The 23,111-nt window shown below is 39.6% G+C and overlaps 1 protein-coding gene across 1 annotated transcript in view; it reads right to left on the minus strand.

The window, feature by feature from the left end:
* Positions 1-1,445: 1,445 nt before the first annotated feature.
* LOC124268097 (transient receptor potential cation channel subfamily M member 3-like) overlaps positions 1,446-23,111 on the minus strand; it is a 131,995-nt gene continuing 110,329 nt past the window's right edge. Inside the window, 6 exon segments of the mRNA XM_046703115.1 lie at positions 1,446-7,677; positions 7,680-8,430; positions 8,939-9,071; positions 9,483-9,673; positions 14,653-14,767; positions 15,783-15,960. Coding sequence (XP_046559071.1) covers positions 6,697-7,677; positions 7,680-8,430; positions 8,939-9,071; positions 9,483-9,673; positions 14,653-14,767; positions 15,783-15,960 — 2,349 coding nt within the window. The 3' untranslated portion in view covers positions 1,446-6,696.

A 23,111-nucleotide genomic window follows, 5' to 3' on the forward strand; every position in this document is an offset into this window, starting at 1 on the left:
CAATGCCTTGTATGCCTTTAGATACGGCAAAAGGGTTCAGCTTTAATGGAGTATTGTCAGTGGTCTCAATTACAATAAATCGTGGCCAGTAATCAATAGAGGTGGACAGTCTTTGGTTGTTAACATCAGGATCAGTAGTATCAAGAGGACGCTTTGATTGTTTGAGGGGGGGTTCGTAAGCCATGGTAAAGTTATATTGTTTCGTCATTCGAGCTCCCCACCCACCACGGAGTATCACAAGGACAATGCTAAAGGCAGGCGGGTCTCCAGCCTGCAGCACCAAGGATACCCGGATGATATACGCACGCAGAATAATACAAAAGTAATTATTCCACCTGATTGGCCCATGAGCCACCGCCTTCTGGGCATACGACTCTAGGCAAAAACATGAAAGTGTATATTTGAAATTCTAATTCCTAAAAAATCGCCAAGACTTAAAAAAGAGTATGTTACAATGTTCAAAATTGTGTGCAACATTCCATAATGTAATCAATGCACAGGGCTTGGCGTGACCAGCCGATTGGTTGAACCGGGCCCATTCAACCACCCGTCTAGGTGAAGTTAGGGCCGAAGTGGTGTGTTGGGCAAAGGAACACTGTTCCTGGAACCAGTGCCCTCAACCACCAGAATCCCTTCCTCCACCGACACAGGGGCGCAACCCACGGCAAATGGGTTGGTGGACCAAATATCCCCCCGGGTCCACAACGGGGGGTTGAAGGGCGCTTAGCGTTACTACCCAGCACCCACCACGAGGAGGTGGCCCTTCATGGGTGCCTTTGCATCAAAGGGATATACAACCCCTGTGGGCATTCTGGTTAAATGTCACCTGTGAAGATCAGGTTTGAATTGATCCTTAGTAACCCATACTTATGGTAAGAGGCCCTGATGGGATCAGGTGATCTGGCTCGCTGGTTTGGTTGACACATGACATAGTATCCCTATTGTGTAGATTGATACTCATGCTGTTAATCACCGGATTGTCTGGTCTAGACACGATGATTTACAGACCGCTGCCATATTGCTGGAATATGGCTGAGTGCTGTGTAAAACTCACTCACTCACTGGCTAAGGTCCCCAGTGGCCACTGCTATTCGTAATATGTGAATACACTGGATCCGGCTTGGTTGGTTCATTGTCAACAATATTCCCAGCTCTATGTAAATAATCAAATACAAACATCTCATTCAGTTGAGCCGATACATATTATCCAGATTTTGAGATGATTTGTTTTGTCCCCAATGTATTTAGCAGTCAGCAGAGGTGATGCATTCCTGACACTTTCAGGACCTGTCAGCTATGCTGGTTTATGGAGGACGAAAGGGTAAGACAAAGGAATTGGCTCCCAAATTACACTGAAAGTGACTGAATGTAAATACTACAGTAAGACCTTCAAACTGTCACCATGTATTTCCAGTAAGGTAACAAAGCATAACAAAACAATAAAAGAACATGTATAAATGGATTTATTTACATTCTACATACAAGTAAAAATAGTTCATTGTAATATAGTTTCTTATTTCCAGTTTAATTTATACTTTTAACAGAAGTTAGTTTAAATAAATCTTGTACACATAAATATATCATATACATTTTTTTCAATATTATTGTTTTATGGGTACAAAAGAAGCATAGCACTGAGGAAATAAATAAATAACGCTGTGATAAAGATGCGGAGGAAGCTGGCGACTCAGTAGTGAGAAGAAGATGCATATTGCTTGTGGTCAGTAGATCCAAACCTATTCACTCTCACACACTTACATCTAAAATGTTTTATCAACAGAAAATGATTATTATGTTTCACCTTTTGAACTTCACTGTGGGTTAGATGGGAAACACTGACATGATATGCCCAAATCCACTGATTTTAAAAATAGATATCATTGTCCTATTGTGTCATCAGTTTGCGTGTCATTGCAGCCTGACAAATAATTAATTATCAACAACTAGTTTGTGTTGGTCAGATTTGAAAAGCACTAATAATGCTGATTATGGCATAAAACACCATTCACTCAGTCTAAGAAATCTATGTCACATATTTTCCCCTCAAGGAAAGTAAAGTAAAGGCTCGTTGTTCCTTAAATATGTATAAATTTGAAAACAACCCTAACAAAGAATGAAGATTAGTCTGTGTGATGTTGTTTTCATGGGTTGTTCTAGACATTCAGATGTTGGCAATGTCAAAAGGCCTATATCTCTGCTGGCCCCTCAAAGAGGCACTGAATAAATTATCTGGCAAGATGTGGACCCAGTCTAACACCTCCTACCCTGTGTCTTTACGCTGGAAATACTTCCATGACTAGCTCACTGAGAAAGTGGAAGGTAACAAAAGAGTGCACATATCCAGAGATATACTCTTGAATTCTTCTCTTGTATCTAGCAAACATTTAAGTAATGACGAAATCATTCCTAGATAGTAGTAAGTATTGTCAAGATAGGAATGTCTTTGAAACTCATCAGCGTTTTATAGAAAATGTCATGGTGCTGCAGAAATGACATGGCTTAGTTTGTTCTCCATTACCCACACTAACATGTCAACACTGGTGACACGATTCATGTAGTCACATATCCGGTATGACATTACAATGATAGCAAGCAAGATATACCATAACAGTAATTGTTCAAATGGCTAATGAGGTATTACTTACACAATGTATCTGCAGCAGACAAATACCTAACATTTGTTTAAACGAGGACTACATGAGGGCTGTAATAATACTCACATATGGATCTGGAATGCAAAAGATTAACCCCATCAGCTGAAAGGTGGAACTTTCAGATTTGCAAGTTATCCATAAAGATCAACCAAAAAGAAGAAATGTTCTAGGATCATTGGTCTGCAGCAGAAATTCATTCAAAATATTGAACATATTATATTCATTCAAAATATTGAACAGAATATATATTGTTCAACTGTTTACTGGGATGGGGTTTAATCTATTACTTCCTAAGTTACAATTACCTTCAAGAAAATATCTGTAGAATTAAATATCAACTAAGTCCATACATTTCATTTTATCTTTGGTATAAGTTGAAATTTGACATTTCTGTTTTGGCACTGCATCATGATGTCATTCTAGGTGGCGTTTTGCAGGTAAATTACCAGTAGCAGTTGGCAATGGAATCATGGTTAGTTGATGCACGCCACTATATCTATCTAACTGACATGGCACCTGTTTCACTGACCTTCGAGATTAACCACAACGTACACAGAGTATCTTTTATCTTTGATTACTGTTCAATAATAAGTTAATCCCCTTTGAAAACAAAGTCTAAAAGATAAAGATTAAACAACAGATAAATATGAAAATGTCAATAAAACTATTTGGTGCACTTATTAAAATAAGAAAACAATATTACTCCAGGTAAAAGGTATGACATTTGATAGTTGTAACAAATGAAACGTATATTTACAATTGATATCGATGTCTGGTGCAATTTGCATGATGGGAATAAATATTATTGCAAGAAAACTGTATCTAGTGCTGCACAGTGAGCTAACCGCTGTAGCTCACCTGTATCAGCACAAGTTCAGTGACAACTCATGTAAGTGACACTTGTACTTTTAGATGTTTGTCACATGTTCAACTAGACACAAAACTTGCTCTCTATAATGTGGATGGATTACAAGGTACTTACTCCCAAAAGATAATACATTTATGCTGATTTATTAATTTTCCAATATATTCAAGCAAGTTGAGTTACCTAAACAAATAATCATTTTGAGCATTTTGTGAAATTAGTTCCAATCTGCAGGATGTTATGTTAATCATTACCTTGCATAAAATCCTTGCCATTCAAGTATTAAGAGTCCCACATACGGTAATATATGTTCAGCATATATTTATATTCCCTTACACATTTAGCTGCCCTTATCACAATATCATAACATCAATTACATGTCACATTGGAAATAGAGATTGATGGGTGACGAAATGTGTTCAAGCTTTTGTGAAAATGACAACATTCACATTTTCATGAAATATTTGTTGATAGGTGTGAAACAACTTGTAAAAAGGTGCTTCATAAGTAATGATTTAAAAAAAGAAGATTAAAGTCAGCTGTTTTGTGCTTAAAATGTAAAAAGCAGAACATCACTGTTGAATACATTAGATACAATGTCTCACTTGGTGCGAGACGGGAAATGATAAGTTTTGTACTGGACTTATGCCTGTTATTAGTTTTACTGAACATCAAAATAATTTCATTGTTACAGTCACAACATATTTTTGAATCAATTAATAGATGTCATAGCAATTGTAACTTCAGCAATAGGTGTTGTTAACAAATCTCTTTATCTACTACACAGTTAACGTGAGGATGTATGAAACACATATACTCTCATTTAGTTATGTATGAAACCATGACCATAGAAGTTTCACTTTATAGTTCTAGCTGGACACAGCAACCGGACATTAACAGTATATCCTGGTATTTCCTAATGTAAATAACCTGTTATGAGAGAGATCCTATCTCAACCTCCATAGACAAAGGACAAAGAGTGCCCTTGGCCATCAAACATAAAACTCACTCCAAATCATAAAGTAAAATTGATAAATATTTCCTCATAGCATAATTATTTGAGAAAACTAGCTTGCAACACAGTACCTTACAGGACATAAACTCAAACATCAAATATGTAATTCCTTGAGAATATTTCTCAGATGGATCAAGCACTAACTTCAAGAGAAGTGTTCCTCAAACAAAAGTCTTAGCATTCTATGTTCACACATTGTAATGAACATCAAGGTATATTGTAGTGCAACTTGCAGACTGTGTGTGGCTGAGGCCAATATCACAGTGACAGTGACAAGTGAGACTATAGGTACAGTATTGCTTGAGAAGGTTGGTGACATCACAGTGAGAGTGAGGGGTCCTCACAGACAGTGCTCAGGGTGACACTGTATATTACCATGCATCCATTGGTTGAAACAACTCTTGCATACAGTCAGTGGGGCAGGTGACACCATCCTTACATCATTCATAAACACATTAGTTTCAACAACACACAAATTGCATAAACCAAATGTCACGCTTTCTAACTACTGACTGTTATCACCTTCCATATAGTTTTTGTCATTTTCACAAAATATAGAAACACTGTAATTATTAAATACTCCAGTAACAATTTTGAATGATTCGAGAAATCTGGAAAGTACTCTAAATACTTAATCCTGACATTATCCATGAAGTTACAATTTCAACAAATGATGTGCTCATTCTTAAGCCAATGATTTAGGAATAACATAAACACAATGGAAAACAACTAACAACATCTTCGAATCACATGACCTTAACCCTGAATGTTACCTTGTGAACTATGCTGTACATTTCACTCCAATGACAGTGACAAAAACATCCAACATGGAAGTGAGAGTGTACAGGTGGCTCCTACATATCGTGTATATCGTGACACAGTTACAATTTACCATCTAGTGAGTACAAGTACTGTAACATCATTGTAACTAATCATCACAAACTTGGCTGAATGAACCCACATACCACCAGGTTACCCAGTTAGTTAACTAGATTTGATCGCTGAGCCCAAGTCCAACAATGGCACTCATCTTTCCTATGCATGATACACAAAGGTATCTGATACAAAATGAAACTATCTTAGACTATATTGTGTTCTTGGGCAATGACCAAAATAAATCTTCATAATGACAAAACTGAAGTGGCAAGACAATAACACAATGAATGCTCCACTCGTGTGTTTATACTTGTACAATGTTACAAGTGATCTCAACCCTCGATCTACTACCTCTGATTATACAAAACTTCGATACAATGCAAATACCTGTTTACCACAGCAGTATCAGTGTTTTGACAAAACACTATTACAAAATTATTTTTCACAAACTTCCTGGGAAATAATAAGAATCCAAGAACTGCAATGTCTTTAGTTTTACCTCTGTGAGTTCAAGGGGAAAAAACTAGAATCTATGAATTGCAAAGTCTTTAGTTTTGGTGAACATAACATTGAACCAAATCTTTCCTCTAACACAATGATTTAACTGGACTGCTTCACAATAATTTCTTTTAAAAGTAGTTATTAATATTGTCTTTACTTTACTGCATAAGAACCAGAAAAGTGGAAACATAAACCACACTCCAAAAGCAACACACCAAAATACCCCAAAGCTTACAGGGAGCAAGAGAAGCTTGGCCACCAAAAAAAATATATGTCTGTAATATTCCACTGTACCAAACCGGTTGTTCTATGTGCATTGCAGCTGTTTGCATGATGTAAGATATACAGGAACCAACAACAGTTGCCTACTTTAGCAAGAGACTATGATGAGCAGGTGTCAGTCAACGGGAGGGAGGTCCACAAGGTTGATGATTATCACAACCACCGGCAAGGCAGGCAGAGTAATCGTGGTCACTGTCAGATAGCATCAACCTGATCTAAATAGCACTAGTGGTTGAATATCGTTGAGTGAATTGCTATGCTCACACAGCATCAGTCTACCCTTTGCACAGTAACCTGGGTTCATCATGATCACAGATATGGAGGACCCTGTAGAACAGCCTTGACCTCAATGATCTCATCTGGCTGATAATTCAGCTGTAATCCATGCTCTTCAGGGAGTGAATTTCTTCTTGAAGAAACCATTGAATAATCAGGTCTGTCCACAGTAGGGTCAGTTCTTGAGCCTAGATCAAGTACAGTATATTTCCTAAGTGATCGTGAGGTCAACAATGTGGAGGTGGCTGATCGCTCTCCTGACTGCTGCAAGATGAGATCTTGATTTCCACTCCACCAAACATGATCTTCTCTTCTTCCTCACACTCCTCCTCATCCTCCTCGACCTCGTCCTCCTGAGGGACATTTTTCACATCCATTCCCAGCTCATTCACAACCAGCTTGGCGATGTCGCTGATACTGTCACTCTCATCCATGGATATCTGTCGGAGTCTGTGCCTGATCACCTGCTCCATCTTGCGATGTTCAATCTCCTCCGCCTTCCGGAGGAGTTCCTTCTCACTCTTGTAGGCTGGGGTCTCCAGGGGAGCAGATCCTGAAAAGCTGTCAGAGAAGAAAACGTTGCTTGATGTGGGACTTCGTTGTGGGCTCCTGTCTTTAATGCATGATGTATCGATGTCATCTGTGATTGAAGTGTACTCTGCATGTAGTGGGGTTAGGATTGATGATAAATCCCTGACTGCAGATTGTGGGACCACCTCAGGATCTGGCGTAGTGAATGACCCTGTAGTTTGGGTGATCGACTTAGAAGGCGTCAGTGGGGTGACCTCAGGTGAGATCGGAGTGTATGCATGATCAGTTTTACCAGAGAGTACAGACTTCCAATCAGTCTTTTTGGTTGCATTCAGATTGAGATTGTCTGGTTTGTCTGGACCTTGTATTGAAGATGTATTGGTCGCTGCAGGGAGTTTGGCTGTGGTGAAAACAGCACTTGAGCCAGGACTGAGTGTGATCTCTCCATGAGATTCAGCGGTTGAAGATGCTTCTTGCAGATTGATGTTCTGTGCTCCAATGATTCGTAATTTAGATTCAGGACTCATCTTAGCCTTATTGAGACTTATAGTGGATAGCTTAGGCCCATGTCTTCTTTGTAGAAGTGGCACTTCAGAGTTACTGATGGGAGTACTTGTGTTGTCTGGGGAGAGTAAGGGAGAAGGAGGTGACACTGTCGGAGATGCTATGGTTACAACAGTCACAGGGGTAGCTGGGTTATCAGAAACAGGGGATGGAGGGACAACCACTGGAGATTGAATAACTGCAGAGGGTTTCGAGCAACGGTAGCCTCACTTGGGGCAATGGTTGCAGGGCTGGATGCAGTTGTAACAGGTGTTAGATCTTCTGCAGGAACAGCAGAATTGGATTTGTTAAAGGTCTTATCATTGGAAATGTCGTAACTTGTTTCAGGTGATCGTAATGCAGACTCTCCAGAAGTACCATCTTTCTGTGAATCCTGCCCATCAACACTTCCAGGTTGTGTATCCACAGACGGTAAGCTGGAATAGGTGCCTCCACTCAGCTGTCGACCCCGGCTGTAATTGGTGAACTTTTCTAACTGTTCATGGTTCAGTGGCTTCTTCGAATGTATCAGTACAGGAGATGGCTGACTATGCATTTGAGTCTCTGGTGTTATTCTTCCATGAGACAAGTCAGAGCTGGAGGCACGACCCCGATCATGGGTCATTAGTGGCTCCATGATGATTGCTGGAAGGTCCTGTTCTATGACGGAATCATGGCTGGATATGGAAGGGTGGAGGAACCGGGTGGTTGGGAAAGAGCGATTCTCACCATGAGCAAGACATGCCTGGATATAGTTGAGAGCGTCTGCAGTTTGGTGTGCAATCTCTTCCAGTCGACCAAGACGATAGTCCACAGTCTGAAGAGAGAGCTTGATGGTATTCTCTTTCTGGTTCATGTCATCAACCCGCATGGACATACTTTCAACCCTACAACAAAGAATATGATTATATGTACATAATGATGACTTTTACCCCCCATAAAAAAAAGGAACCAAAAAATCAAGAAGTAATCTAATAATTTCAAGGCATATCTTCAAAACATACCAACTGTGAAGATCGGGGTTAGAATTGATCTTCAGTATACCATGCTTGTCGTAAGAGGTGACTAACGCGATCGGGTGGTCAGACTCGCTGACTTGGTTGACACATGTCATCGTGTCCCAATTGCATAGTTAGATGCTCATGCTGTTGATGACTGGATTGCCTGGTCCAGACTCAATTATTCGTAGACTGGTGCCACATAGCTGGAATATTGCTGAGTGTGGGGTAAAACTAAACTCACTCACTCAAAACATACCTGTATAAAACAAAATGTACATTATGCTTACAAGAAAGTCCATACAATATGAAAAAGACAGTTTCAGGATTGAGCAGGACTTATCAATCAAACTGAAATCTGCCATCAGTATTGGTGACAGAGAAGTCTGCAACTGACCTCTCATTGATGAGTCTGATTCGTTCTTCAGATGAGGATTGGAACTTGATTTCTTTGTCCCGGAAGTAGTCTTCCATACATTCCTCCTCAAAATCATGAAGTTTCTCTGTGTCCTCCTTCGACAGGAACAATTCTACAATTAAAAGACATACTAGAATATTTATCCATTTATGGAAGTGACACAATACAGAAAACCACAGAGAAACAGAACAACGAAATAGGTTCCCATGTCACAGAAGATACACTACATCATCAAAACATTCTTTGTCTGGGTAAATATAGACATGACTGCTACTTTTTTGTTTGCTATTTCAAACCAGTTTGAAAAGTAGAGGCACCAATCTTTGTCATCGAACATTGCGAGTGGTTGAGAGTGGCATGGAGTCAATTCATACAGAGTATGACACTAGAGTAGTGGACGAAACTCGAAGCATCCATCAAACAACAATATACCAGCCACAGAGGGTTTTCTAATTCCATTATTTGTCAACTTTTGTATTTAGATATTTCAGAAAATGTAATAAAACCCTCTGTGCCCACTTACTGAGTCCATTGTCGTAGTAGTCCCTCTTGCCCTTGCAGCGTCGTCTAAGGTACTTGAATGCCAGGTAAAGATGGCTGAAAATAATTAGAGGTGGTGGCAGGATGGGCCTCATTTCATATTCTTGAATCAGTTCATACCGCTGGAATTTCCAGATCTCAAGTGAGATGGCGTTGTTCTTGTAGAATGTTGAACTGTAAACACAAAGTTAAACCTGAGTGGTGGAGGTGCGACGGACAAGGCTACAAGGAAGGTGGTTTGAATATTTCTGTAAAGGCAGTTGAGGAAAGAACAAGGGAGAAGGGAAGATTTGAGTGTTGACCTGGTTGGTGGGGACCAATCTGACTCCGAATTCACAATAGCATAGACATATTAGTTATCTGTAACCTGCCAACTACAATTCTGATACACGTCAGGAGTCAAACAGGATTCATTTTTCTGTCCTTGGCTCATAATGTTTATAACACAATGTCATATGAGGCACCCATCTCCAATAAGGCCCCTTAACGTCCTGTTGAGCAATCTGTAAGTAATCTTTATATATGCCCATGCATTTCTTGTGCATATAAGGCATTTAAAAAGTTTAAATGGTAGCACAGCAATGACCTGTATAAAAAAAGCTTTAGCATCAGTCCACAATAGTCTGAGCTCTGAAGACTTATTTAAGTGGTTGTTTACAGTTAAAATAAGCAGCCCTGGAATATTTACTCAGCATTACCTTTACCCAAAACGATCTGCTGTAGTGGCCATTTTGTATTTGGCAACATGAACAGTTTACTTTCATTGTACAATGGGAAAGGTTTTTTGTTTGACTGTTGTTCAATGTCGCACTCAGCAATATTGCACCTATATGAGGACAGCCTGTAAGTGCAGTCTAGACCAGTGCAGTCTAGACAAGTACAGTCTAAACCAGACAATCCACATACTGATCTTGTGAGCAACAACCACAGACACACAATCCACAACCACAGACACACAATCCACAACCACGGACACACAATCCACAACCACAGACACACAATCCACAACCACAGACACACAATCCACAACAACGGACACACGATCCACAACTACAGGTACACAATCCACAACCACAGACACACAATCCACAACTACAGACACACAATCCACAACCACGGACACACAATCCACAACCATGGACACACATTCACAGACACACAATCCACAACCATGAACACACCATCCACAACCAAAGACACACAATCCAAAACCAAGGACACACAATCCACAACCACACAATCCACAACCACAGACACACAATCCACAACCAAGGACACACAATCCACAACCACACAATCCACAACCACAACCACACAATCCACAACCACAGACACACAATCCACAACCATTGACACACAATCCACAACAACAGACACACAATCCACAAATTGGTTACCTCTGTGACCAACATAGACTGCTGACCCAAATACCCGTGAGGTCATTGAGACGATGAAGTAAATGACATAATAGTTCTAACTAGATTTGAAGATGGAGAGATTATATGCAAATGGAGAGGCATACAAGGTAAGAGCTCATGGTGTCACAGGGAGACAAGTAATACTCTGAACCTTAATTGGACCAAAAATAGATTATGAACTTAATCGATGTAGCATACAACCCGTGTCATAGTTAAAAATAACAATTTCTCCATAAAAAACCCCATGAGAGCAAATCAGAAATGATCAGTTTTCTGATTGGACATTGCCCCCTGCCTGCTGTTTGATCCGTCACCTTGATGACAATGGAATAGGGTTTCCATTTCAGGATAAGGACAAAGCATGTTTGTATTCAGGTGACTCTCTGCCTTTGATGGATGGACTGCAGAAGCTACAGTACATATTTATTATGGTAGTTGTAAGGAACAAAGGAACGGTTTTCTGATGAAAACAAAATAAATGGACTAGGAAAGCAGAATTTACCAATTAATACTATTACAAGCCATTAACTAGTAACTTTATCTGTTGAATTTGCGGCATTTGTTTGGTCAGAGACTCCACAACAACAGGAGTCAACCTTCATCAATCACTAGTTCTTTTTCTAGGTCTGCTACATTGTAAATCTCATCGGGAAGATAACCTGATGGATTTATTGCCTGGCTCCAGTCAAGAACAACATGTATCACAAGCTGTGATGTATTCTTTCCTTTTCCCAGTGACAATAATATCACACCAAACAACATGAAACGTCAAAACTGACTTGAGATAAAATGTCTTCAAAGACTATTCTATTCTTGGCTGACAAGCAGGAGTTATGTTCCTGTACAGCGTCTGACATCCGTGTCAGTAGTTCATGGTATGTTTCAGTCTGGACTTGTCACAGAATACCCCACTCAATTGTACAATTCCAGACAGACAGTTCTATAGTGCTGGGCCACATACATTCCATGCTGTATTTATAAATGCCCAACATGAATACCCCACTCACACATGGCATATTGACCCCACTCACACATGGCATATTGACCCCACTCACACATGGCATATTGACCCCACTCACACATGGCATGTTGACCCCACTCACACATGGCATATTGACCCCACTCACACATGGCATATTGACCCCACTCACACATGGCATATTGACCCCACTCACACATGGCATATTGACCCCACTCACACATGGCATATTGACCCCACTCACACACATGGCATATTGACCCACACATGTTGACCCCACTCACACATGGCATATTGACCCCACTCACACATGGCATGTTGACCCCACTCACACATGGCATATTGACCCCACTCACACATGGCATATTGACCCCACTCACACATGGCATATTGACCCCACTCACACATGGCATATTGACCCCACTCACACATGGCATATTGACCCCACTCACACATGGCATATTGACCCCACTCACACATGGCATATTGACCCCACTCACATGGCATATTGACATCACTATTGACCCCACTCACACATGGCATGACCCCACTCACACATGGCATATTGACCCCACTCACACATGGCATATTGACCCACACACACACACATGGCATATTGACCCCACTCACACATGGCATGACATATTGACCCACTCACACATGGCACCCCACTCACACATGGCATATTGACCCCACTCACACATGACATCCCCACTCACACATGGCATATTGACCCCACTCACACATGGCATGTTGACCCCACTCACACATGGCATATTGACCCCACTCACACGTGGCATGACCCCACTCACACATGGCATATTGACCCCACTCACACATGGCATATTGACCCCACTCACACATGGCATATTGACCCCACTCACACATGGCATATTGACCCCACTCACACATGACATATTGACCCCACTCACACATGGCATATTGACCCCACTCACACATGGCATATTGACCCCACTCACATGGCATATTGACCCCACTCACACATGGCATATTGACCCCACTCACACACATGGCATATTGACCCCACTCACACATGGCATGTTGACCCCACTCACACATGGCATATTGACCCCACTCACACCCCACTGACATATTGACCCCACTCACACATGGCATATTGACCCCACTCACACATGACATATTGACCCCACTCACACATGGCATATTGACCCCACCCCACTCACACACATGGCATATTGACCCCACTCACACATGGCATATTGACCCCACTCACACATGGCATATTGACCCCACTCACACATGACATATTGACCCCACTCACACATGGCATATTGACCCCACTCACACATGGCATATTGACCCCACTCACACATGACATATTGACCCCACTCACACATGACATATTGACCCCACTCACACATGGCATATTGACCCCACTCACACATGACATATTGACCCCACTCACAAATGGCATATTGACCCCACTCACACATGACATATTGACCCCACTCACACATGGCATATTGACCCCACTCACACATGACCCCACTCACACATGTGACATGACCCCACTCACACATGGCATGACCCCACTCACACGTGGCATATTGACTCCCACTCACACACACATGGCATATTGATCCCACTCACACATGGCATATTGACCCCACTCACACATGGCATATTGACCCCACTCACACATGGCATATTGACCCCACTCACACATGGCATATTGATCCCACTCACACATGGCATGTTGACCCCACTCACACATGGCATATTGACCCCACTCACACATGGCATATTGACCCCACTCACACATGGCATATTGACCCCACTCACACATGGCATATTGACCCCACTCACACATGGCATATTGACCCCACTCACACATGGCATGTTGACTCTGAGCTAAACAGTCCTGATCCTTTTCACTTTGTGAATAAAATATGCTTAAACTAAAACATAGTCCCTGTTTTATCATGGTAATAGTGAACGCCAGGCAGGGAAACAATAAGTACCATTTAACATCTTATGGTAGACTATGATGAAGACTAATGCTTAGTCTCTGAATATATATAATTTTGATAGAAACAAACAATTCCTCTTACACTGAAAGTGAGCCCCAGTGAGAAGGAAGTTTCAGACCTGAGGAAATCTAAACTTGCTTCATTTAAGGCTTTAGCATTGCAGAAGAGCTTGGCAGAAGGGATAATAATGCAGTTCAGGGACTATGAGACAGACTTGGAATGTTGTGGCTGGGCTTTAACTGCCTGACTTTTTGTTCTCAAGACAGATGCACTGTCCACTAGACAACACAAGCATTAGACCTCCCATAAACCTGTACTTTTAATTATCACCAGTATATACTTCATCCAGTTTCCTCACCTCCTTATTCCTCCTGTGATAATATAATGTATTAAATCAAAAGTCTCATTAATAGCATATATGTGACCACAACCCTTGTGTTCAGTTTGCACTGATTTGGGTATATTTGCCTGAATGAGAAGCTGTATTGCATTGCCATTGCATGTGGGATAAAGATGGTTACTTTCTTCAGCATTCTTCATTTTTCAAGAATTTTATTTCAAACTATGATAAGATACTGGTACATAAAATATCAGGTTAATGTCTTGAGAACTGTTATGAAACTTCTTGATCTGGTCAAATCTAAAGTTCCAGGAGTTTTCAATCTTGAACCAACCCTGTAGATTTCATTATCTACATGCCTCCATGATAAATCTGCATTCATTGTACTTACTTAAATTACTTACTTAAATCTTGCAATAAGAAGGTTGATCATCAGTATATTGGCCACAAGGAGGTAGGCAGACATTATGGCTGGCGCGACCCACGATCCGTACGGACATGTGTCACTATGCTCACATGCTGAAACAAAAACACATTTATCCATGATGGTACTTTTACGGTACAAACAATTCTAAAAATACATTTAATATTGTATTTGTTCACTTGCATTCACATTTAATGGCCGTCCATCAACACTTGTCAACCCCATATGATACCAATGGTCATTAAATCCAACACTATTTTGGATTGTTGTCAAAACTGATCTTTCAGGAGGAAAATGACCATTATATTTTCTCAATCATTGAACAATTTTAGCATTCATATAATCTTAAAGAAAAAATAGAATCACTTTCTGATCAATATTATTTCCTTGATGGGCATTTTTGAAGTTGGGGTGATGAAGAATGATGATGTATTTTTATGGATATACAACTTCTTTATTATGAAAGGTGATGTTGTGATCACTTCTATGTTATCACTTGCTTGACAACGACATTAGAATCTATGTCGAAACGTCGCCTTTCACAATAAGGAAGTTGTATATCCCAAAAATAGTATCATCATTCTCCTTATCAATATTATGTATCAAAGTAGCTGTTGAGTGTGTTGAAAGACATTAAATACTATGTAAATACAGATTATTGCTTAGTGTTTTTTCAGAAGGTAGACTAACTGAGAATCTCACACAGTTGTCTTTTGATATCAAATACAACAACTTACTTCAGTCTATAAAAGCTGAAAGTTCAGAGTTTGAAACTTTGTTTCTGATGAGTCTTAATATATTTGACATCAAAAGGTGACATTCTATATTCCATGCAATTCCTTCAGCCAACTGTTTGAAAACAGTCACAAGCAGTGTCCTGAGTGTTAAAAGTTCAGCTAACCAGACTACGCAGAGAGTTTACTGACATCAGAGTGACAGATATCACAACTATGGTGTACAAAACTTTGTGATGGAATTTCATTGCAATGATATCTCCTGCAGACCCATTTTGAATGACAAAGCCTGAGATTAAATATAGCATTTAGAGAGCCTCACAATCTATGGAATCTAGTTTATGGAACCACCATATGTGTATCTACTTCCACTTACGATCTATATCCTCTGCAAACAACTCTCCATATATCATCCAGTATGGATAGAACCACACGTTCCTGAGTACTCGGGACCAGTTCATGTCTTCTTTCTGGTAGTGGATCGACTGACGCACCACGCCGAAACTTGTCACCACAATAAACAGGATGATGATGAAATATGCCATATCTTTCAGCTGTAACAGTAAAATAACACTTTACAATATGGAAAAGTATTGTTCAGAAACTTCCCATAAGCTTCATCAACTTAGAGCCATGAGACAATGTATTTCACAAATATATGAGGTCAAATTAAAACTATTCCATCTATATCAAAGAAAATAAAGTACTTTCAACTTCATAGACCTTGTGGTTTCTATGAGAAATGTGCAAAGAGCATCAAGTTTGAAAGGACCAAAAACAGACATGATCATGCAGCTTCACAGTTTCTAAAAAAATACCCCCAAAATGTAACAAGAGAATATTGATATAATCCACAATGCTAAAGACCCATCTTGGAAATGTCAACTAGTTATCTTGTTTGCATATCAAATGTAAAGATGTTAACAAAATTAGAAAAACTTTAGAAACCCTAAGTAAGTACAAATTGTATTTCTGAACAACATTTTCAGTCTTCATTACCTATGTATTCAATTAAGGTATTGGTTTTAGATATTGTAACTTCTGTAATTAGTGTAATATACTTAACCATTACTGTATTAGGATTCACTACAACCCCATCACTTCCATATTAGGATTCATTATGATACTTCTTTTAATCTATACATAAAGGTATTGTTTTTCCGTTATAAAGACCTCATTGCTTCTGTACTTGGTTTCACCATCACAGTTTCCAGATTAGTCTGTTGCCATGGAAACTCAAAAGGTATATTTTCAAAAGCTCCTGCACTCTCAAAAGGCACAGTTCACTATTAGACCTGTGTAACAACTTTGGTGAATACATTTTGGTGAAGATGGTTTTCAAGATCTGCTCTGGAAACATCACCCCACACAGACGCTACCTATTTTGATACATTGCAGGGGATAAAATGTGTTGTGGGGATTAAAAGAATGTACAAGAACGGAAAACTAATGCAAATGAGTCCATGATGTCAGATATCCTCATGTTTCAACTTCAGTTCATTAAACAAGAAGAAAATGAAACTGGAAGCAACCAGACAACACGTTATCAAAGATAATGAAAATCCTTCAACTTCTTAAAGACATGTTTGTCTACATGAAAGATATGTTTATCTACTTCTGTGTTATTTGTTCACAATGAGAACAATTTGATACTGCAACTCTCACAAACAGCAATCTCTGTTCATTAGTTCTTACATGATGTGATCAGACATATACAAACAACACTGCACTGGAAAAGGAATCCCAGATGAGAATGTGTGACAGGCTTCAGCTGATCTATTTTACAAGGTTACTTTGCTTCATTTGTTAGTTGTGTAGTTCATTAGCAACTGTTTCCCCAGACACCTTGGGTTTGATTCTCCCAGCCAACACATTCAGTGATACATTATATCAGCAAAGTTTTCTGTAATGCTGTAACAATATCCCTTTAGGTCTCAACTGTTGTATGTTGTAATACATGTTTCTGAAACATTGAGTAAATATGTGAGTGTAATCCCACTTTGAGCAGCATTGTAGTCATAAAATGGCATGTCAGAATATTGTGGAAGGAAGGATATATATACATATTTGTTTGTTGAAATCCAGGAGCTGGAATGAGTAAGTAGGTTTAACATTATTTTGCATCTGTTACAGCAGAATGCATTGCCTGTGATGATTGGGTTGTGAGTGTTCCCCAACAGGTGCAGAGATAAGGGTCTCCGACAGGTAACGCTGACTATAAGAGGGAGACCTGTGTTTGGTTAGTCACCCTATCCACGCTGTATTGTGTTCCCCAACAGGTGCAGAGATAAGAGGGAGTCCTTGGTTAGTCGCAGTATTGTGTTCCCCAACAGGTGCAAAGATGACTACAGGTAACGCTGACTATAAGAGGGAGTCCTGTGTTTGGTTAGTCACCATATCCACGCTGTATTGTGTTCCCCAACAGGTGCAGAGATAAGGGTCGACAGGTAATGCTGACTATAAGAGGGAGTCCTGTGTTTGGTTAGTCACCATATCCACGCTGTATTGTGTTCCCCAACAGGTGCAGAGATAAGGGTCGACAGGTAACGCTGACTATAAGAGGGAGTCCTGTGTTTGGTTAGTCACCATATCCACGCTGTATTGTGTTCCCCAACAGGTGCAGAGATAAGGGTCGACAGGTAATGCTGACTATAAGAGGGAGTCCTGTGTTTGGTTAGTCACCATATCCACGCTGTATTGTGTTCCCCAACAGGTGCAGAGATAAGGGTCGACAGGTAATGCTGACTATAAGAGGGAGTCCTGTGTTTGGTTAGTCACCATATCCACGCTGTATTGTGTTCCCCAACAGGTGCAGAAATAAGGGTCGACAGGTAACGCTGACTATAAGAGGGAGTCCTGTGTTTGGTTAGTCACCATATCCACGCTATATTGTGGTGGGCTGTAATGACACACAATCAAGCAAGTCATTGAGTCTGACCACACAATCTGTTTGTTGCCCCCTATGATGTGGTTGATGGATGCCTATTTCACCCATGTATTCCCCAGGGATTCTTGGTTTTGTGAAACCTTTATCCCCAGTTGGCACAATGTAGGTACTTTCTTAAAATCTTAAATTTTACATCTTGTCATTTATGGGATTTACCAAAAGGGTCAATAACTATATTTGATAATTTAAAGATATATGTTTGTTATACACAATGTTAATGCACTGTGTTGATATCGATCTTCAAGCTAATGAAAGAAAAACATACATATATACATGTATACTGGATGTTCATGTTGTGACGTGTATGTTTATATTTGTTTTATTTAAACCAGCCTAAGTAATGTATTTGTTCCCCCCAGTAATAAAGAATGTTGCATATCGATATTCTTTTGATAATTCTCTGGTTTGTTGGTTAAGAAAACAGTCACTGGTGTTATGCAATAATCGGCTAATGGTAAGAGTGTACATATATTTACACATGCTCATTTCAAGTCCATAGGTAATGTACATACATACAGCAACTAACTTTATCCATGGCTTTTTCAAGACAAGCAAATGCTACAAAATGAAAAAAATCTTAAAAGAAAAAATCACAGTCTAAGTAGAGAGATCCATTGATTTTACTTGTGCATTTTGAAGATAATTCAACATAGAGATTATTCTGAGCTACATTATTTGATAGTCATCCCAATTAACAAAGAATACATTCTTGATCAATGTTATGACTTAAAACATGGGTGTTTCACGAAGACTGCAGAAATGGTAAACCTATGTCATCAAATTAAGAAAGGAGAACACACAAATATTTCCTTTACCAGTAGGTAGGTGAAGACAATATAATTATGTGAGGTGAGATATTTGGGAGTTAGGTGGGCAAGGATGAAAATTATTTGAAACGTCACTATATTCTATGTAATCATGAACTATGATTACTCTACCCTCCTGTTTCCACCCACATTTCCATGTACATACAAGCACATAAACCCTCCCAGATGCCCATGCATTATCTACACTGCCTCAAAATAAATAAACAGCACCAACCTGAGCACATCTTGTACACACAGCACTTTACCGGTAACAGTTTTCAACAAAGGAAGTTTTAGCTTTCAATTTCCTTTTGAGCATGGCTAACAAACATTGGGTTTGTTTCACTGGCAACAGAAACTGGATGACACAGACACTGTCTGTACATACTGTGATATGAAGGGGAGCAACTCTAACTATCTCTTACAGGTCTTAAATCAAGATGACTGTTCTGCATGGAGCAAATATCCATTGACTGACTACAAATTAATAGCTATATTTTCCATTGCCATCACAGTCGTAACCTTCATCACCATGAGAGTGGTCCAAATGTGAAGTTATCAGTAATAGGTAATACATCACTGCCAGAATACCAGAAAGTGAATTATTAATTGGCATTATCCCGTTCTATCACAATCTGATGGCTGTAAAAGATCACGTCTAAGATCTGCAATATCCACAGCAGATAGAGACATCACTGAAACATTCATGGAACACAAACACTCTCCATATCATATTTCACCCAATTACCTGATAAGTCTTTGCAAATAATGATGATAAAACAACTACCTGGATGTAACCTCAAAAGCAAGTGTCACATATAAACACATGTACATCACTGTAAGCAAACACCTCCCATTGTGTAACGCTATGTACACAAAAAGCCTTTAGTGAATTGTTTGTATTTTTGGCTATGAAGGTGTTTACTTACCCACACTGACCATGGGAATTGTGCTACTCAAATAAATACCTTTCAGCTGCAGGAAATGCTGGAGTAGGACCAGGAAGAGGTCCTGGGGATGCTTGGAGGAATTCTTCCTACCATTAGAGTTACTTCCAGGATGATCAATAATTGTCTTCATTCAACAGATCAAGAGTGAAGCAAAATATTTCTTGTCATGAGAACTCAAGATACTTGAGATTGTGATGGATGTGATCAGTTTTAGAGTAAATGCAGAGTAAGATGAGACACAGTCACAATGTGGGTGTAAGGGAATTTACAAGCTCAATGGTCCTGAACACAAGAGCAGGACCAGATCATGACTAGCCAAACACCTAGGGTTGCTTCATGAGTAATGATATTTACAATTACTCATGGCTAAAGAGTGAACCCCTTACAGCATACCACTAATTCCTAACAAATGTGTCACTATTTTGGAATTCAATAAATCATATTTAATGTAAGAAAATGAAGGATGGATCAATAAACAACCGTGTGTGTGTGCGTGTATCTGATACTGTTACAATCTCAAAACTGCTGATCCTTTGTCTCAGGTAACTGGTACAATCCTTTGTATCAGATAACTGGTTTAATCCCTTGTCATAGGTCACTGGTTTGATCCTTGGTCTCAGATAACTGGGTTGACCATTGGGCTAAGAAAACCGGTTTGATCCTTGGTCTCAGATAACTGGTTTGATCATTGGTCTAAGATAACTGGGTTGATCCTTTGTCTCAGCCAACTGGGTTGATCCTTAGTCTCAGCAAACCGGTTTGCTCCTTGGTCTCAGATAACTGGTTTGCTCCTTGGTCTAAGATAACTGGTTTGCTCCTTGGTCTAAGATAACTGGGTTGATCCTTGGTCTCAGATAACTGGGTTGATCCTTGGTCTCAGATAACAGGGTTGATCCTTGGTTTGATCCTTGGCATCACATAACTGGATTGATCCTTGGTCTCAGATGACTGGGTTGATCCTTGGCCTCAGATAACTGGTTTGGTTCTTGGTCCCGGAAAACTGGTTTGATCCTTGGTATGAGATAACTGGTTTGTATAATATGTTGTTTGGTCCATACTCGATTATTTACAGATTGTCACCATACAGATGGAATGTTGCTGAGTGGGGTGTTAAACACCAACAAACAACCAATTTATACATCGATAATGCTGCAGGGAACTCTGATAAATTCTATTAAATATGATTTTGTTTGATGATATTTCCCTAGTAATTAAAGCTGAGTTACACCTATGTATCAAAATATGGACTGATGATACGAAAGGTATACACCACGACAAGAAGAAAACATGTTTAAATATAAAGATGGTATTATAGTGTAATACTTAGTGGGTGCCCCCCTCTACCATCACTACCACCACCTCCCTATGACGTTGGTTACTTCTGGCAGTATGAGGGGTAAGTTACTCAGTTCCTATTCTGTTGATAGTGTATCTTGATCACACAAACTAATAATTTAAGTACTGTCTGTTCTAAAGTATCAAATTCTTATCTATTAGTGAACTGTTGTAGAGTGGTTCTATTTACAGATACCTGCCTCGAATTCAATCTCAGTATAGCCACTATCCTATTTAAGTTAAATAATTATCTTTATCTGTAAATGTACTGTTCTAGAGGTTCTAGCATGTCCTGCATAATGGCTCTCTTCACTCAGTTTCAACTCCAACTTAAAAATGCCCTTGCTGGATGCGATTTTGAGGACTGTTATCACATAAACATTGTGCCATGCCAAGTGGTAGCTGTGAATGAGTGAGTGAATGCACACAACACTTAGTAGTTTAGATCCTTTTTATAACTACTTGCAAACAACAGGTAATTCAGTATGATGTGAATAAACAAGGACAAATCCATTAAAAAATCTGAGTGACTGCTGAAGATTGACGAACAGAACAGTGTGTTGCTTTCTGCGGCAGTCAGCACTATTCTGCCTGTATCCTGGCAGCCTGTAAACATGTGACCCTGGACAAGCAACAGTTACTGATAGCATGCAGCCACCCACACACTGGGAACAGTCACTCACTCAGTTCTCTCTTCCCACAAGCATGAGGTATGGGGACACATAATCAGCTGTCGCCATGGCTTTCCTAGTCAACAACCCTTCAAGCAACAATATTTAGTAACAGTTTTCAGCAGCCATAACCACTGATGGTCTCTGAAGTCTGAAGTAATAGTGTTTACTGTACAGATTTATATTGATCGAATGAAGGCCTATCATCAAAACTTGCGTGGTACGAGAGTGAAATCAGTCTGTAATACCATCAGCAAACGTGATGATAACAATGTTTGCTCAGACATTTGTCTTACTAATTAACCAGTTTCATAAGTTTGGATTGCAGCTAAAGGTATAAATCAAATCATTATTAACAATCTCATTTTAAAGACCTTGTGATAGTGAACTTAGGATATCTCTTTGGATGATTGACAAGTGTCAACAGAAAGTTTAATTAGGACCTGACGTGAGGTGTCAGGGTATGCACCACAGAACAACAGCGAACAAGTCTAAATATGCCCAGAAATCATCTTATTGAACATAAGATATTCACAAATATTAATAGAAAGATTTGTTCTAAATTCATTAAAAATAATGAAGCACTAGAAGATGTTCTGCTAGTAATTGTTAGTGGCAGGAAATGACTGAAATACAAGTTCATGTGCTGATCTGAACAGGAATCAACAGAAACAATAATGTCATTTTTCAAGTAAAATTGATATTTTTATACTTATCCTGACTCATGATCTTTTGCTTATCTGCCTTTCCTTTTCGAATGGTAGTGGAACACTTGAATCTCTTGAAGTTCCCGAAGCAGACGTAAAAATACATTCACCCACGAGTTACCTCCCTTTTCCCACGCAAACAGTCATGTGACCAGCCTTACTTGTCACTCTCTCCTGATTTTCTGCCCATGCACTTGGATCTGCTGTGAAATCCAAAGTGTCTTCAGCGGGGAGGTTGGGAGGGCTTCTCGTCATGAGTCAGGATAAGTATAAAAATACTTACTTAAAA

This window comes from Haliotis rubra, unplaced genomic scaffold, assembly GCF_003918875.1.
Source record: "Haliotis rubra isolate DU_JTF1 unplaced genomic scaffold, ASM391887v1 Scf136, whole genome shotgun sequence".
In the NCBI taxonomy this organism is placed as follows: Eukaryota; Metazoa; Mollusca; class Gastropoda; order Lepetellida; family Haliotidae; genus Haliotis; species Haliotis rubra.